At 45.5% G+C, this 16,201-nt stretch overlaps 1 protein-coding gene across 1 annotated transcript; it reads right to left on the reverse strand.

Annotated features, from left to right (window-relative positions):
• Positions 1 to 1,613: 1,613 nt before the first annotated feature.
• LOC112947258 (urea transporter 2-like) lies at positions 1,614 to 12,748 on the reverse strand. The gene is made up of 8 exons (XM_026039307.1): positions 12,586 to 12,748; positions 10,123 to 10,312; positions 8,806 to 8,934; positions 7,095 to 7,287; positions 5,717 to 5,864; positions 4,021 to 4,155; positions 3,079 to 3,128; positions 1,614 to 1,883 (listed from the first exon to the last, which is right to left on the reverse strand). Exons 1-8 carry the CDS (start codon positions 12,746 to 12,748, stop codon positions 1,614 to 1,616), a joined length of 1,278 nt encoding a protein of 425 aa, XP_025895092.1.
• Between the last annotated feature and the right edge of the window lie 3,453 nt (positions 12,749 to 16,201).

Here is a 16,201-nt window from a genome sequence, read left to right on the forward strand (position 1 = left end):
GCATGTGCAGCTTACAAATGATCTTCAACACCGGGCAAGACTCTCACTCCATTTCCAGCGGCCCTCAGTTATACCTGAAGGGCTTAATCACCTCTCTCCAGTGCCTTGATAATGGATTATTTCTGCAAACAATCTGTTTTGCCTGGTTAGTGGTTTCTCAGTCCTACACCTGCTCCTTACTCCTCTTCCTGGGACCAAACTTCCTCATGTGGTTGTTTTCAATCATATCAAGAGAAGGGAAAGGATGGTATCTAATCTGAGTATTGTGTGATTGCATAGTCTCTCTGGATTTTTACCTTAAATCTTCAAGTCCTTTGGGTCTGTGTTTGCTTGGCAGGGAAAGCCCTTTTCCCCCAGTCACCTTTGGCCAAAGAGCCTGTTGGAGTCCAGCAAAGTTGGCTCTTTGCTGTTGAAGGAAACCAAGCGTCCTAACTAAGTGACTTCAGAATGAGGAAGCCTTTCTATTAGACTTGTTTCGTGGTGGTTTTAGTAAATGGCTCCAAGAAAAGTCCCTGTTAAGGCCTTTCCTCACTGTAAGGATTTGGAGGGAACATAAAGTGGCAGCATTCTCCTCCTACCTTGGACTTGTTACAAACTGCCACCCACTGGGAACAGAGCAGTAAGAAGGTCCTCAARGTTTCCTATGACCATCTCCTCTGGAGCTTTGGGAGCTTGTGGTGGCCTGGAYCAGACACCGAGGACACGTGAGAGGATCCAAATCCAACACTTGGACAAGAGGAACCTTTTGCTAGGTGATTACTTATGGCTTAATGTAAGGAAATACTCGYTGTAAGGAATGGGAGAAAAAGATCTACAATAACTGCTACCATTTGCAAACATCTGTCTCAGTCTTCATGTCAAAGACTGTTCATGTGAAGTCTCCCAGTTTCCCACTGGATATGTTCAGGGATCAGACTTGCTCCCATGCATTCAGTGGGAGACAAATCCACTTGTAAGAGAGTGAAAATGATGCAAGGACAAAGGTGTTTGCAACCCTTATTGCCTAGTCACTTTTCCAGTTGATTAAAGCACATATATTCATATCTTCATAGTCTTGGAACTAAATGGTGAGACAGGAGCCACCCCTAAATATAGGATAAATTCTGAAAGAATATTACCTGTATTTACTATACCCATTAAAGTAGGATAAAGTAGGTTAGACATCAGTGGGGAAACAAGGAAGGAGGAGATCAGTTTGTTTATTCCATTTTGAGACGTAAATGCTCTTAATTCAAAGTGCAGCACTTGATGCAGTTCTTACATTATTTATCATTATTACATAAAAASTTCTCCCCCAGCATATTTATTTTGTTAAATTACCCATCCAAAATTAAATACAGCCTCGTGTCAGTGTTTATGTTCTTCTGCCTATTCTCATAATTATTGCTGATAAGAGCTGGCTTTCAAGTTAACAGCGTGTGGATTGATAAGACAGCCATTTACTGCATTACCTGAGTGCTTTTTAGACAGCTTAGCTCAAGGGCAAATCGTGTTTCCTCCAAAGCGTGCTATGCAGCATCCCCAGCCTGCAGAATGCTGCTGGAGGTGTATTGGTAACTACAGAGAATTGCTGCTTTGCTAGGAGCTGAAAAAATCGCTGCAACTGCTGGAAATCAGTAACCGTGGCTGTTTTTGGGACTGCACAGTGGGGTGCCTCTGATTTGGGTTTTCAGATCACCAGAGGATTTCAGCTCCTTTCCTTTCTGCTCCTCTCTTCTGCTCTCCGATACTCTTCTCAGCATCCTCAGGTAGTAGATGCGGTTGGCCTCCGGGTAGGTGACTTTGCAGAGGGGCAGTTTGTACATGGCTGGGTTGTCCGACGCCAGCAGCAAGAAGAGAAGTGCGGAGAAGCAAAAGGGCCACGTGCAGAGGGGCAGTCCCACCTGGAGAGGAAAGGGCAGACGGGGCATTTTGGCATCTCTCTCTGCATGCTTCCCTTTCTCACTTCTGCCTCTTGCTGAACTTTTGCAGCTGAGGAGCTGGGAGAGGCAGCAATATTTAAGCAACTGGATCAAGCTCCAGAGCTCTGCTGGTTTTGCCTGAAGATGTGCAGCTCACAGGCAGATATTTAAATGCTCTAATCCACCAACCAAATCCTACTTACACTGCCCAGCAAGGTACCGTTCACACACATTCACTATCTCACTGTCCTCAACACCCTCAACACCCAACAGGCATTGAGTCTAACYCTCTGTCTTGCTCTGTGACCTGCCAATACCAGCCAATACCAGCCTCCCAAGGGGGAATAAAAAGTAGCAGATTTAATCAGGTCCAGGTGGGCAAATTGAGTAGATTACAAAAATTTAACTTTTGGAGCTCTGATTTTCCAGGTCTTTCATCTATAGGAAAACAAACTCCCCATGGGCATCCCATTTCTGGTGCATCCTAAAAGCAGGTGTACTTAACAGAATCACCCTCTGCTTGGACCTACACTGTACTGAGAAGATGTCAGGTGAATACATTTATTGTGAAGCTGCTTGTTTTATTTTTTTCTTTTACCTTGCTAAATCAATTATTTCCTTAAAGTATGATTTTGCTTAGGTCTCTCAGAGAGACCTTAGAAAGAAACAAAGCTTGACAATACTAGCTTCACCTTCCTGGGAGACCAGTGCAGTTGGACAGATCGAAAAACAGAAAAATGTGTTTTCCTCCCATTAAATTAGTTCTTATATTCAGACCGAACTTGAATAATAATGGGGGAGAAAAAGACCTCAGAAGAATCACAGAAAAGTTTAGACCACTAGAATTTGCTCAAAAACATGTCGTGCAACGGAATATCATCTCTCAAACTGAGTTGTTGCTGGAGTTCTCGTATATGCGCATACTGCTGCTGTGGATAAGGTGCTTTGAAGGTCTTTGAAATCTTATTATCAGTTGCAGAGCCTCTAAGTGCACAATTCAACTGACACAGACTCTGCAAAACCTGCCACTGGCTGCAAAATTCACACTTCAGTACTGTCAAAGTTGTCAAGGAAATGCCATAGAATTCTCCATGTTTGGATATCATAACAAAGCCAGAATACATTTATTTTAAAAAACAAAAAACAAAAAACAGAAAAAGAACAAAACCAGACTTACCACAGATAGCATATTAGTAAGAGCTGCTCCAGAGTAGGCACAAAACAATGCTGAGAAAAGAAGACAGCAGACAACTGAAGATAGAGAAATTCTTGCTCATCCTTCCAAAGAAACTGTCAGAAATAGTAATTCTTTCCAAATGCCTTTTAAAGTATCTTCCCAGCTATATGTTGTGAGATTAGCATAGGCATCCTCACTGACTGTTGAATTTTAAGGTGCTACACCTGCCTGTCTGAGCTAAATTTATCCTAGGTTTGCTTTCTTTAGGCAGGTGGTGCATGAAAAGCCCTCTGTTTTGTCGAGAATAGGTGACAGTGGCATCTGTTTTATCCATTGACACAACTTGATCTGTGTGGTTGGGAATCATGGCCACTCTGGCCGCTCTCCACCACTCTCTCTTGCAGCTTTAGACCACAAGAAGTTAGTTGTAGGGCTCCTAGCCACAGGATCTCATAGGTGGAAAAGCAGGAGCTGAGGTCAGGGGCCCAGGGGCAGAGTCATGGAAGGGAAAGCTGCATACGCAGGAGCTGCACTCAGTTCAGGGAAGCTGCTGAAGTGCCAAATTGCAAATAATTAGAGGCTCAGTGGCTCCCTATGGGGATATTTTGTATGCTTATGCTGTGCTTAAACTCTTCCCAKAGTGTCTATCTTAGGCTGCTGATGAGGTTTTGGATAGATCGATCATAAAGCAACCACATGCAACAGCTCTGATGTTCCTCTGGCACACTTCCTTTAAGGATATGTTTTAAAAATATATATAATCTGTTAAAACACAGCCTTCATCTCACATAAACTGTATTTCTGCCCTTCCTAGATAATTTTTTATGCTAAGAGGGCATAAAACCCCTTCTTGCACTTGCAGCTTGGCCATCCAGAGCTCCACCCCAGTGGCAACATGGAAATAAACGACTTTTTGGCTTTGCCTTGGTGACAGACACGTACCGCAGGCGAGGGCCAGCAGGTGAGCCTGCCAGGTGAGGGCATAGAAGACGCCTCCGACGGCRGCGCAGGCGAGCGCGCAGTTGTAGTTGTGCACGCCCAGGTAGATGCTGTCGAACGGCGTGGCGAGGGTCAGCGCTGCAAGGCACAGAGCAGAAAGCCCRCTGGGTTTTCCTTGGGACACCAATGCGGATCAGTTCAGTTGTGCTCACGCTCACATCGTTGCCACGTGCAGGGAAAGGATGAGCTCAAATGGGGCTATTTTGGAGCTGTGGTGAGGTCCCTCGAGATGGAGTTTGGCCCAGTCTCGAGGACTCTTTCAGGCAAAACTCTTTGTACATTAATCGTGTTGTAGTTAGTCCCCGCAATGTGGCCACTCCATCACTGCTGTGGAAACTTTCAGAATATTTCAGAATATTTCAGAATATTTAAGGTTGGAAGGGACCTCTACAGATCATCTAGTCCAACCTTCCTGCTCAAGCAGGCACACCTASAGCATGTGGCACAGGGYGGCATCCAGGCGGGTTTTGAAGACCTCCAGAGTAGGAGACTCCACAACCTCCCTGGGCAGCCTGTTCCACTGCTCTGTTACCCTAACAGTAAAGAAGTTGCTCCTCACCTGGAGACGGAACTTCTTGTGTTTCAGCTTGTGGCCATTACCCCTCGTCCTATCGCTGGCCACCAGTGAGAACAGCCTGTCCCCTTCCTCCCTGCATTCTCCCTTCCTGAACTTATACATATTAATCATATCCCCTCTGAGCCATCTCTTCTCCAGAGAAAACAGGCCCAGCTCACTCAGCCTCTCTTCATACGAGAGATGTTCCATTCCCTTAATCATCCTGGTTGCCCTTCTCTGGACCCTCTCCAGAAGCTCCACGTCCTTCCTATACTGGGGTGCCCAGAACTGAACACAGTACTCCAGTGGGACAGGAGCGCAGGGTCTGCTCCCAGCCTGGCCTTGCAAGAGCCTCTGCAGGATTTCTCACAGGCTTCGTCCCAGCCAGTGAAAAGGACAGCACAGTGTATAGTGCTGTCACTATATATCACATATATATCACTGGATAAATCACACAACAGGCCACTGTAGTGTGTTCCCAGCTTTTCTCAGCTGAGTGTAGCTGCTGCTACCACCTTTAAGATTAATATATTTCCCACTGTGATGTCTGTTGATACCACCTTTAAGATTAATATATTTCCCACTGTGATGTCCTCGTTTGCTTTCTGTTCCTCATCACCACGCGTGTTTCCAAATACTCTCTCGTGATCTTTCATTTCAAGGTTATCAGATCTATACAAAACTTGCCAAGTGCTCTTAGCCATGCAAAATGTGTACAGCTTTGTTTTAAAACTCAGACACAAGGCAGCTCTCATCTCGTGCAGAGCATTGCAGACCACAAATAAGAATTTATGCCTTTTTTTAAAAGCAAGTTTCTCAGACTGTACTTAATCACATTTTTTATTACAGTTGAGCAAATAGATAGCAGTAATCTTGCCTAACTTCAAGAGTCAGATTCATCTCTCAATTTAAGGTTGGTTGTTTCTTTGATAGTGGAGAGAYGGGCCTTTTTGGATGGTGTTTATGTAACCTTTTTTTTTTCTTTCTTTTTATTAAAGTGCYAAGTCTAGACAGAACTATATAATGGCTTAGCTGAAAATGTCCTAGATAATAAAAAAGACTTTTGTAAATACTGTTTCTTACCTGCCAGCATCCCTATTGTTGATCCAATTGCAGCATGTAAGCAGATCAGTGGGGAGGAGATAAGTAAAGCCACGAGGAAGATGCCTCCGGTCCAAGGGTTTTCACAACCATATACTTGACCGACACCGACTGGAATGGACTGCAAGAGCTGCAGCATCCAGTAGAAAAGGGCACATTAGGGTATCATTGTACTCAAGAGGACACAGCTGCTGTTCTGTCCAAGCTATTGGTTAGAAAGGGATCAGCTCAGGAGAATGTCTCTGTAAAAATGAAGGCCTGCAAAAATGATTCGTGAAGTCCCTCTTAGGGACTCAAGTGGGTTCTTCTGGCTCTTGGTACTGAGAGTAGTTATCATGTGTGTTGTAGSATGAAGAAGAGACCAGAATTGCAGTACGCTATTTTTCCAGTCCTGGCTCTGTATGGGACTAAATAGATTTGTTCTAGAAGGCATTTTAGTCCAATACTCCTAAAATTTAGTGTATATGACAGAGTTTCCCCAAAAATTTCTAATAAATGCAGCTGATGAGGCTGATGAAATAATGCAGGACACTTTCCTGTTGAAAATGGGAAATCCTATTGAACAAATCCAATTCAATTCCAATCCTATTGAGCAAATTCAACAAATCCTGTGGAAATGTTCAATCCCATTGAACAAGACAGATTTATCGATACAACTGAGTACGTGAAGCATGTGCTCACCAAAGTGACACGGGAGATAAGTGGGTAACCCCAGTATAGCTCCTAGCCCACCTAAATAAATTCTTGGCTAACAGATGGTCCTCTTGAATATGAAACTGGAGAGCAGCCTTTCTTGTGATTCTAGTGTTTGTTCAGCCAAGAGATAAAGGATAGGAGGAAAAAAAACCCTACTATATAGGAAGCATATAAACAGGAGGTGCTGCAAACCTTTTTGGCTAAGGCCTAGAACATAAGGAGCCCAAGGAGGTTCTCAAATTAGCCAGCACCACCATAGAATTCTTGCCTGGACAAGTTGCCATTTTTGTTCTTCACTAAAGTTCCCCTTAGGCTGCTTTGGGAGTATGAATTGGCTTTGAATGTGTGTATTTTGCTTCTATAACAAGGCTATAACRTCTGTATCCAGATGTGCTTTTGTACCGTGCTTCTGTATCAGTGTCACTTGAGACTTGTTTTGGGGCAGTCTAACTTCAGGTTGARTGAGAAGTCCAAGATCTTTCTTCTACCAGCCTCTATCTGCCCTTCTGGGCATCAGCCAAAGCTGCCTCTAGGCCTATTACAGTAGTATCACTTGTTAAGGATGGACACCATGACCCGTGCAAACCTGATATCCAGAACTGAATGCCTTCACACCCACCTTCTTAATGAAATGAGGTAAATTAGGTGGTGTAGGGAGGCTTACCAGGGGCACATTGATTGCAGACCAGGTGATGTTGGGTGTTGACGTTACAGGCTGGATGAGGGTTGTAGGAAAGAAGGCGTTGTAGTGTCCTGTGGCAGCCAAATACAAAGTTACCGCAATATTGAAAGGCAGAGTGAAAACAGGAAGGTCCCATTTACTGAAGACTGATGCCAAAGCACTGGACAAGACTGGGCTATAAAGAAAAGTTGTTTGTAGTGGTTACAGGGGCAAAACATCCTACCATATTGATCATAAGTTCATGATGTTACTGTATGCTTCTAAATTTATATGGAATTTTCTGTAAACTGAGCTTCCCTCTTAAGAAATGTGACTGAGCCTATTTAGCATGTAAAGTACTTGGGGTGACTCTCAGATGATTTAGAGATCAAAGAAATGCTCAGATGCCTTTGAAAGGGTGTTTGTGGCTTTGCCCAAAGGTCTTGACTGTAGAAACTGGGACATACATTTCACAAGACCTGCTTTGCCTAGGAGATTTCCAGAGTGCCCCATTTCTGTTTGAGGAGGGTGTCCTGCATGACTGGCCTTTCTGGGAGCACATGGACAAGGTATCAGGTGCTTATGAGGCTCAGAAAGCAYGTGGGATGGAGAGAAAAGCCAGGTCCTGTCCTTGATGGAAATGGGCCATGTTCTGTTGATGTCAACCTTCCCTGATGTGTGTGAGCTGAGCTGCGCTTAACAGTTAACCTCCAAGTAGGAGTAGACATTATACACTTAAAATTAGAGTTAAACACACATTGTTTTTCAAGAAGCTGTGTTTGAGTCCTAGAAAGTTGTAAGCTGGTTCTAATTTAAAATGTATATATATTTGGCATTTCAAAAGCAACATCTTGTGTCCTGTTGTGTTGATAGTATCAGTGAGAAAATGCTTTCTTCTCCCTGTGTAATCTCACTCAGATGAAGTCTATTATTTTATCACAAGTTCAGTTTCCAGAGCACTTTACAGATTTCCTTGCTTGTAGCTGTGGAAAAAAAGTCAGCACTTCTGTGAAAGTGGTGTCCTATTTTCTCTGTTGAAATACATAATTTCTGCCAGTTACACATCTTGTAAGGAGAAAAGAATTCAAAAATGCTGGCTTTTAAACTTGAGATTTAAACTTGAGATTCAAAGTATCAGTTGGAAAAAAATCTCTGAAATGTCTAATTTTAAAATCTTTCAGCTCTGCCTYGGGTTTTACAAACTTAAAAAGAAGAAAAAAGTTTGAATAAAAAAGCCTCAAGGAATTTTGGCAGACAAGACAGACTAAACATTCTTGCAACATGTTCTGGGTTTTGAGAGGCTGTTACAAAATGACCTTCCTTTGGAGTGACTAAAGAAATAAAATATGAAGAAATCTTATTTTAGCAGCAGTGAAATGCAATAATGATTTTTATCTTATCACTAACAATGATTAAAATGTAAACCTTGAATTAATTTCGGTGAAGGCTGATAAATGGATTCTGTAGTGCTGTCAAGGTCTGCATGTAAGAATGGTAAACTTGATCTTAAAAGGATGTCGTCTGGCGCTTGGTTAGTTGGAGTAGTTCATCCATCTCCAGATTGATATCTAAGATGGGGAAGATTCAGCTCAGTTGGAGAGAAAGCTCCATCTCAGTTCAGCATCTGGCTACGTAAGAACCATTTGTGTTCCTCATTCTCTGAGCAATTGTCTCTATAGGAGCAGTGTCTGGGGCGAGGAGAAGTGGCACTTACCAGGCCATGGATATAACCCCCACTGGAAGCAGGAGCCACCAGTAGTAATCGCCTTTGTCAGAGTAGACGGCCATGAGGAGTCCCACCAAGAGCCCGTTGTAGCCATAAAGACCTGCTGCAATGGCAGACCTGCAGATGGAAGAAGTGGGTGCAAGGAATTTACCTTTGCTGAAGGTGGCCTGTCCCAGAAATGCCATTTCTAAGTGTCCTACTCCTGATAAAGGGACCGTAGGGAAAGGATGAACGAGCAACAAGGTAGCTGCTGTTTGCTCAGCGCAGTCTGGGATGTGAAAGACATAGTTTGGAGGCTGTTGGTTGGTGACGGGTATCTGCAGTGACCTTGGGAACCAAGGAGATTGAAAGGATGGCATATCCCAATGGTAACCAGAGAGGTGCAACCGGCTGTTCTTACAGCTGCAGTCAGCTCATATGCCCCTTCCTGAGGGGTCCTAGCAGGGGAGCACAGTGCTGTCCTCACCTAACCGCCTCCATGCCCTCCGTGAGCTGCTCCGCCAGCTTTTAGCTGCGAGCCTGGGTGCTTCTTGASCTGGCACTGTGAACGTGACACTGCCTCTCCCAGTCCAAGAGAAGGGACTAAACAAGAGGGGATTGCAAGACCTCCTTAGCTTGGATTAGCTGGAATGACCCATGGAGTCTTAAAACAGGAGACACATAGGAAAAGAGTAATSAAAAAAAAAGCTCTCTCAAATCTGCACCTGCAATTGGTCCTTTCTAAGCACCAAAACTCTTTCAAGAGTCAATGACTGAGAGAGAAGGGGAACCGAGAAGTCACAGGTGGCTTCCCTGGCTTCTGTGGTTCTGTGAACATGGAGCAGTGCTGGGATGTGCATGGAGCTATAGGGACTTCTGAAGAGCTGGAGGTGTTGTCAGTGACATGGGAGATGCTGTGGGGCACGTGGGGATATTTAGAAGCCAGTAAGGGATCCTGTAGGGTGGTGAGTGTATCGTGTGATRGGTAGGAGGGATGCTGTGGGGGCCTGAGGTGTTGATGTGGAGTAGAAGACATGTTGAGGCACAGTGAGATCTGTGAGCCAGCGCTGGTGATGTGCTGAGTTCAGTAGTTTATTTACCTGAGTTGGCTGATCCTTAGCCTAAGCCCTTACAGTGTTTGGTCACTGGGTGACCAAACTCATGGCTAAGACTAAAACTGCCACCATTTTCCCCCAAATCACTCTCCTACCTAACTTGTTATTAGGCTACTTAAGAGCAAAGCTACAGAAACAGGGGGCTACAACCCATCCTTGAAAACGTAGTGATCAACTGTCATTAAGAGCCGTGATGCAAGGTACCACCTACCTGTCCTGACTGAGGGTCAGGGCTGTCAATGTCGAAACGGCCATCCCAGTGCAGCCTGTGAGCGTCCACCAGGGATTCTGGATGAAAAGCCCCACTAAAATGAGCAGCCCACTGAGAGGGTTGTTGACAAACATCACCTGAGAGGTCCCTCGCAACATCCAGTCCGTGAGCTGCACCGTGAGGGGTTTATCTGAAGGAGATCAAATAAAAGTCCTAGAGATAAGACATCATTGCAGCGCTCAAAGCACACTCGGCTTTACAGTCACTTGCTGGCTGCAGAATAGAGGCTGGATATCAACAGGACTGTAAAACTGGTCTCTGATTTATTACTATCTGAACATATTTTGCATCTGGCACTTGAAAGGCTAGCAGGGATGGACTGGGCACTGCTATGAAGTTTGCAGAGGGATTAATAAAAATCGGTTTATTTATGATGGTCAAAAATAGCCTTTCTTGCTTGGTAGATTGCATAAGATTCTGCTATAAATTTAATGAGGAAGCAGATCCACTTCTGTGTGTAATTCAGCTGCAGAGAGGGACTTGGGCAAAGACTGAAAGTAGTTTGTATGTGTATAGGGACATATGAAAAGCAAACCCTTCAACTGTTGGGGAGAAAGCTACTCAGAACACTGAGGCACATTGTATGTAGAAGATGGGGCAGACTGGAAAAGGTGTTTATTTCCCTAAAAATGGACTCCAGGAACTGAAGAACCTAAATTAAGAGAATAGCTGCAGCTCTCACGGTGTTTAGTTTGGCCTATACAAGATGGGAATTGCTCTCCAGAGGAGACTATTGAATCCACACGGAGCAGAGGCAAATGGTGCTGAGCTTGAGTACTCAGGTGAGTGCCTAAGGGCAGCGGGGTTAATGTGGGGCTGGGGCTTTTTCTGTGAGCTACGGCATTCCKCCTGGTTTTAGTGCTGAGGAGGCTCTCCGTAGCACTGCAAAAACTCCTTAGTGCTGGTTCTCACATTGCAGATTAGCCCGAGGCCTCTTAGCACCCAGCTTTTGGGAAGAGTGTCACCRTTTCTGTGCTGTTGCATGGTGTGTTGTTATGAACATGGCTAGAATATCTGAATGAGAAAGAAGCTCTGTTTGCACGTGATGGAGCACCTGCAGTTCGTGCAGTGTGTATGTGCATCTTTCATTCATGTTCTTAAATATTAAAATTAATTGAATTAGCTACATTAATAAYATATCATTGGCTGAATTATTAATTGGGTATTGCGCCAGGTGTGAGACTACTTTTTAATCCAAGGAGCCTCTTATTCCTCATCCTCCCTTCTCTCCCACTTCTTTTCTATGTTGTWTTTGCACTGGAGCCTCCAATCTTTTTTTTTCCAAGGACAGTAGCTTTGATAGAGGAGTTGTGTAGTGCTGGATATCATCCTGCCTCCTCAGCATCCCCTGGGACAGGGTGCTGGGTGCTAGCTAAGGGCKTAGCAAGCTTCCTCCATGCTTTTATTATCAGGGGACTACACAGGTACAAGAGGGAGCTACATGTCCCTCAGAAGGGGAAACGGGTCTGGCCTCATTGAAATATTTTTTTTCTGATGTGTGGTTGAGCTATGAAGTTTATCAGCAACACTATGGGATTCAGACACAACTATTAACTGTAACTATTCACATACAACTGTGAGGGAGGGACAGGAGACTTTTCAGAACATTGAGTAGTAAAAARATGTCTACCAACTGCAGACAACAAAGAGAAGATGGGAGGAGAAATSCTCCTGTGGCTGGGGACTGCATCATGGGCTGGCCAGGTTCCCTGCCTGGGGGCATCTTGGCCACCTCCTCCCCATGGACAGCCACTGCTCAGGCAAGTGATATACAACATCTCTTATTTCTTGTTTTGTTGCTGTAGCTGGACTGTTAATACACTCAGTCTTGACAGAGGACCCACAGTCTTACATGGCCTCTCAAAGCTCTACATCCCTAATGATTCTGGGTAACGTGGACCATCTGGTCATGTCTGGCCAGCAAAACTTGGAGATCACTGCTTTGTGTTTTATAGCTCCACGACACCCACAGCGCTTGTTGTTCCCCCCAGGCTGGTAGTACAAGAGCATTCCCTGCTCAATTGGGAGTCAGGTCCCCACTGTCAGCCCACGCATGGATGAGAGGACACCCATTGATCCAAAGCATTCGTCAATGAAGCCAACTCCCCAGCCCTGACGTGTACTTCGGKGCACTGCTATAAGAAACATGATGCTAATGACACATGACTGATTAAGCGTGAAAAATTTCCTTTCCCTCTGCTAGATTATGTGTGCGGTCATGGTAAGGGCAAGAGGATGCAGTGGGTTTCCCTTCCTGAGAACGAGACGATTTGGGCTGAAAAGGCAGAGGTTCCCAGTGAGAGTTGACTGTAGCCCCCCACTCCTGACACGCTGACAGTGATAGACGTGATCCCCATGGGCTGTTCCTACCTGGAGAGCACCAAACACAAGCCCTGTGCTTACCTTTCACCCAGTGTCCACACTCCTTCATGTCTCCTGTGAGATACCCCAACAGCTGAGACATTTGCTTTCCGCTTTTCTGCAGCAGGCTCTGGTCTCTGGGCTCCTTCTCTGCATACAGCTTTTTCTCACTAGGACATTCAGCAACAATTTCTCCAAGCTCCATCTTTTCAGGCTGAGGATAGAACTGTAAATCACAAAGCTTGAGTGTTAGAAAACCTTTTTGGTTAGTTGTGTAGGTTTCTGCTGTAGTTTAGAGCTCCATAATGATGCTCTTAACCAAGGAGAGGACGATCCACTGACGAAGGGACATGCATGACCCTACCTGAACCAGCACCCTACAGCCCGTGGAGGCAGAGCGTTGTGGTTTATAGCTTTGTGTCTACCTTACGGTGCAGACTAAGGTCTGGACGTGACCCACTGATGCCAAGGAGCCGTGACACAAAGACTGTGAGAGAGACATCTGCCACACAGCCCACTGTCCCTGCGTGCTGACCAGCAGCCAGGTATGTCTGCTGTGGCTGATGTTGAGGAACAACCTTGCTGCTGCTCAACTAGGGTTCCTGCGGGACGTGACACAAGTTGCCAGCGCAGGAGCAGACAGCAAGACAGCAGGACATGAGGACGGAGCAGAGGAGAGGCCAGAGCCCGTATTCCTCTGAATTCTGACTCAGTGCTGTCGCACATCACAGCAAGTCTATGGCCTCCCCTCAGTTCTTATTTCATATCTGCTTTTCACCATCAAGAGCAAACTGTGGTAGCAACAAATTATTGTGTCCACACGTGGCTCTGGACAGAGATGATCCAAACGGATTCGTGACTGCATGATTTTTAGTTAGCAGGTGAAAATCCAGGCAGGAACGTGGGATTATTAAACTACTAATTGCAATTGCAGGGCTCTATTCCTTAGAAAGCCCATTAGGGAATAAAACCTTAAGGTATAATATACTGCACTGCATCCCAATGAGCTATGCAGGAGGTTATTTTCATGCAAAGATGCTACTGCAGCCGCCAGAGGGGCCTGGCATCAGCTGCTCTCTGGTTCTGCCGTGCTTGTTTTGGAGCTGGGTGGCTCCATGGCCAGGCRTTGAGCAGGAGTGGACGAGGTTGCAGAGCCTGCTCTGAGTTTCAYGGAATATGGGCACCACCTTCTGGTGGGAATTTGGTTTCTGGCAGCTCGGGCAGGCTGGAGATGAGCATAAAGCTGCAGGCAGCATGAGGAGGGAGTGCCTGGCTGCAGGGAAGGAGGAACATTGAGGGCAGTGCAGATATCTGCGCTCCTGGTGCCCAAAGAAGAGGGCTCTCCAGCATGGCCGGGCGCTCCGTGCGTGAGCCCTGGGAATTCATCGTGCCTCCTGATCTCGGTGCTTTGGCTCTCTCTGCCGGCAGCTCCTCCCCGGCGCAGCGAGAGCCTTTGCAGGGACCTTGTGCACGAGCGCAGCCAGCAAGGCAGGGAATTGGGTGCAGCTGTAAGAAGTGAAGCGAAGTTGTGCTCCTTTCAGAGCCCTCTGTGTTTGTGATGCATAATGGACGCGGTTAGACAAGGAGCAGACACCACCAAACACCTCTTCCTTTCTGCTGCTATTTCATGTGGTCCTGAGCAAGGCAGGACCCCAGTTTCTGCCCAGCCCTCAGGCTGGGACATCTCATGGGGTTGCCAGTGATGGGGACACATTCACAAAGAGGGGAAGTGGCCCTTTTGTTGTGAACAATATTCAGCACCAGTAGCACAATGCAGCTGTCATCAGAAGGGGGAATAAATCCTGAATGGCCGTGTCTGCCTTCGTAGCGTCTGAACGTCCTGCACTCCTTCTAATGCTCGCTAGGAAAAATGCTGTTCTGCTTTGCAAAGCGGAAAGATCCCTGCAAACCTTCCAAAGCCCAGATTTACTTGCTTAATTCCCATTGAAATTGAGGTATAGGGCCTTTATAATTTTAAAAATCTGTCCCTTTGGCRCATAGTTTAACTTCTAGGTGTGCAGTGCAAAGTGGCCATGTGAGAGCCCTTTGCAGTCAATACAAAGGAAGGTTAACACCTCTGGAGAGTGACTCATTGCCTTCTTCCTTTTGTTTTTTATTTTATTTTATTTTTTTTCTATCTCAGGTATGAGCGAGGGGATGTCCCTTTCTTTCCACAAGCTATAGAGGGAACCTGGCTGCTGAGCTATTTTTATGTGAGAGAAATTCCAGCCTAAGATTTTGCCAAGGTCAACCTCAAAGTTTATGGAAGAGGGATCTGGGATCCCAGGCTGGTGCTTTAAATCATTCAACCGCCTGCAACAGACCTGTAGGCAGCATCGAAGGGCACCAAAGCTGTGGAGCTAAGAAAAAAAGAGCTCTTTTCCTATGATTCCCGTTTGCTATCTCCCTATGGATAAGAAAGGAACAAAATCTCTGTGCAGAAGAGAGCAAGCTAACCCAGTCCACATAGGGGAGCAAACTGGGGTAGAATGAGAAGAGATGGCTGAAGAATTACCAAATTTTTATGGAGATAAAGCATGCAAAAGAGCCATGGGGATGCTGAAGTGTTGACCACTGCCTTGGTGGTGGACCATAGAGCCCTGCAGCACAGGGGCTCAGGTGGTCAAACAGTCAGAGAAGGTCCTTTGGGGCTCTGAAGATCACAGTGATCTCTGCACAAGCCATCAGTAAGCAGACTCCATACTCCACAAATAACAGAGAAATAATTAGGCAGTTAGCTAATTACAGCTGGTGAGAACCTGACTCATGGCACACCTAGAGCTGATGGGTTGACCAATGCCAAGGCAATGCTGGGTGAGCCGTGATGTGATTTTAATTCTTATGGAGGGAGGCCAGAGGGCAGCTTTCACCCATCTTCCTGCAGCTATGTGGCTTCTTGTACAGCCCCACAAAAAATAACTATACAGTTGAGCGGATCGTGGACAGAGGGATGATGTGTGGCCAGGGTGGTGGTTGATGCATGAAGCTTAAACCAGCTTTCCCATCAGACAAGGTGTGCCTGGAGCTGTGACTTTAGACTCCTGCTATCTATACTGTTTGTATAAGCAGCTTAGTCCTAACTAAGGTGTCTGAAGCCAAGCCTGGGCAATCGTCATTTCCTCCTTTCCCAGGATTGCAAGCCTGTGCTTTAACCTCCTTCCTCAGAGTGAAAATCCTCGCTTTAAAATTACAAGATATTTAAGCAAGTTCTGGGTTTCCATGTTCGTTTTCAGGATATGAGTCTTTTGTCATTGTGTTTGGTAGCTTTCCCAAGTAATCACCCAGCCTGGAAACTTCAGTTCTTTTTTAATGAGAGTCCCATGGTATCACCTGACTCCAGGACATGGAGATTAAAAGAAATCAGCAGGGGAGCCGGGAAGGCTGAAAGCATAGAGGTGATCAGAAAAAGTTTTGACTTCAAGGRATGTGGCCTCATAGGGACTTGAAAAGAAACAGTTTGTAAAAGCATGTTGCTCTCAGAGCAGACCATAAAGAAATAGAAAAGAAATCTGTAAAGAAATACAGTGTACAGCTAGAGGGCAAAACTTTGGGACGGTGGCAGAATGCTTGGCTGAGTCGTAATGATTTTACGGAGCAAGGCTCTACCAGGGATCAGCCCGTGACACTGAAAATAAATGAACAAAGCAGGGCATTTTGA

The sequence above is a fragment of the Nothoprocta perdicaria genome, unplaced genomic scaffold, assembly GCF_003342845.1.
Source record: "Nothoprocta perdicaria isolate Ctin4 unplaced genomic scaffold, notPer1 scaffold_10, whole genome shotgun sequence".
Taxonomy (NCBI): domain Eukaryota; kingdom Metazoa; phylum Chordata; class Aves; order Tinamiformes; family Tinamidae; genus Nothoprocta; species Nothoprocta perdicaria.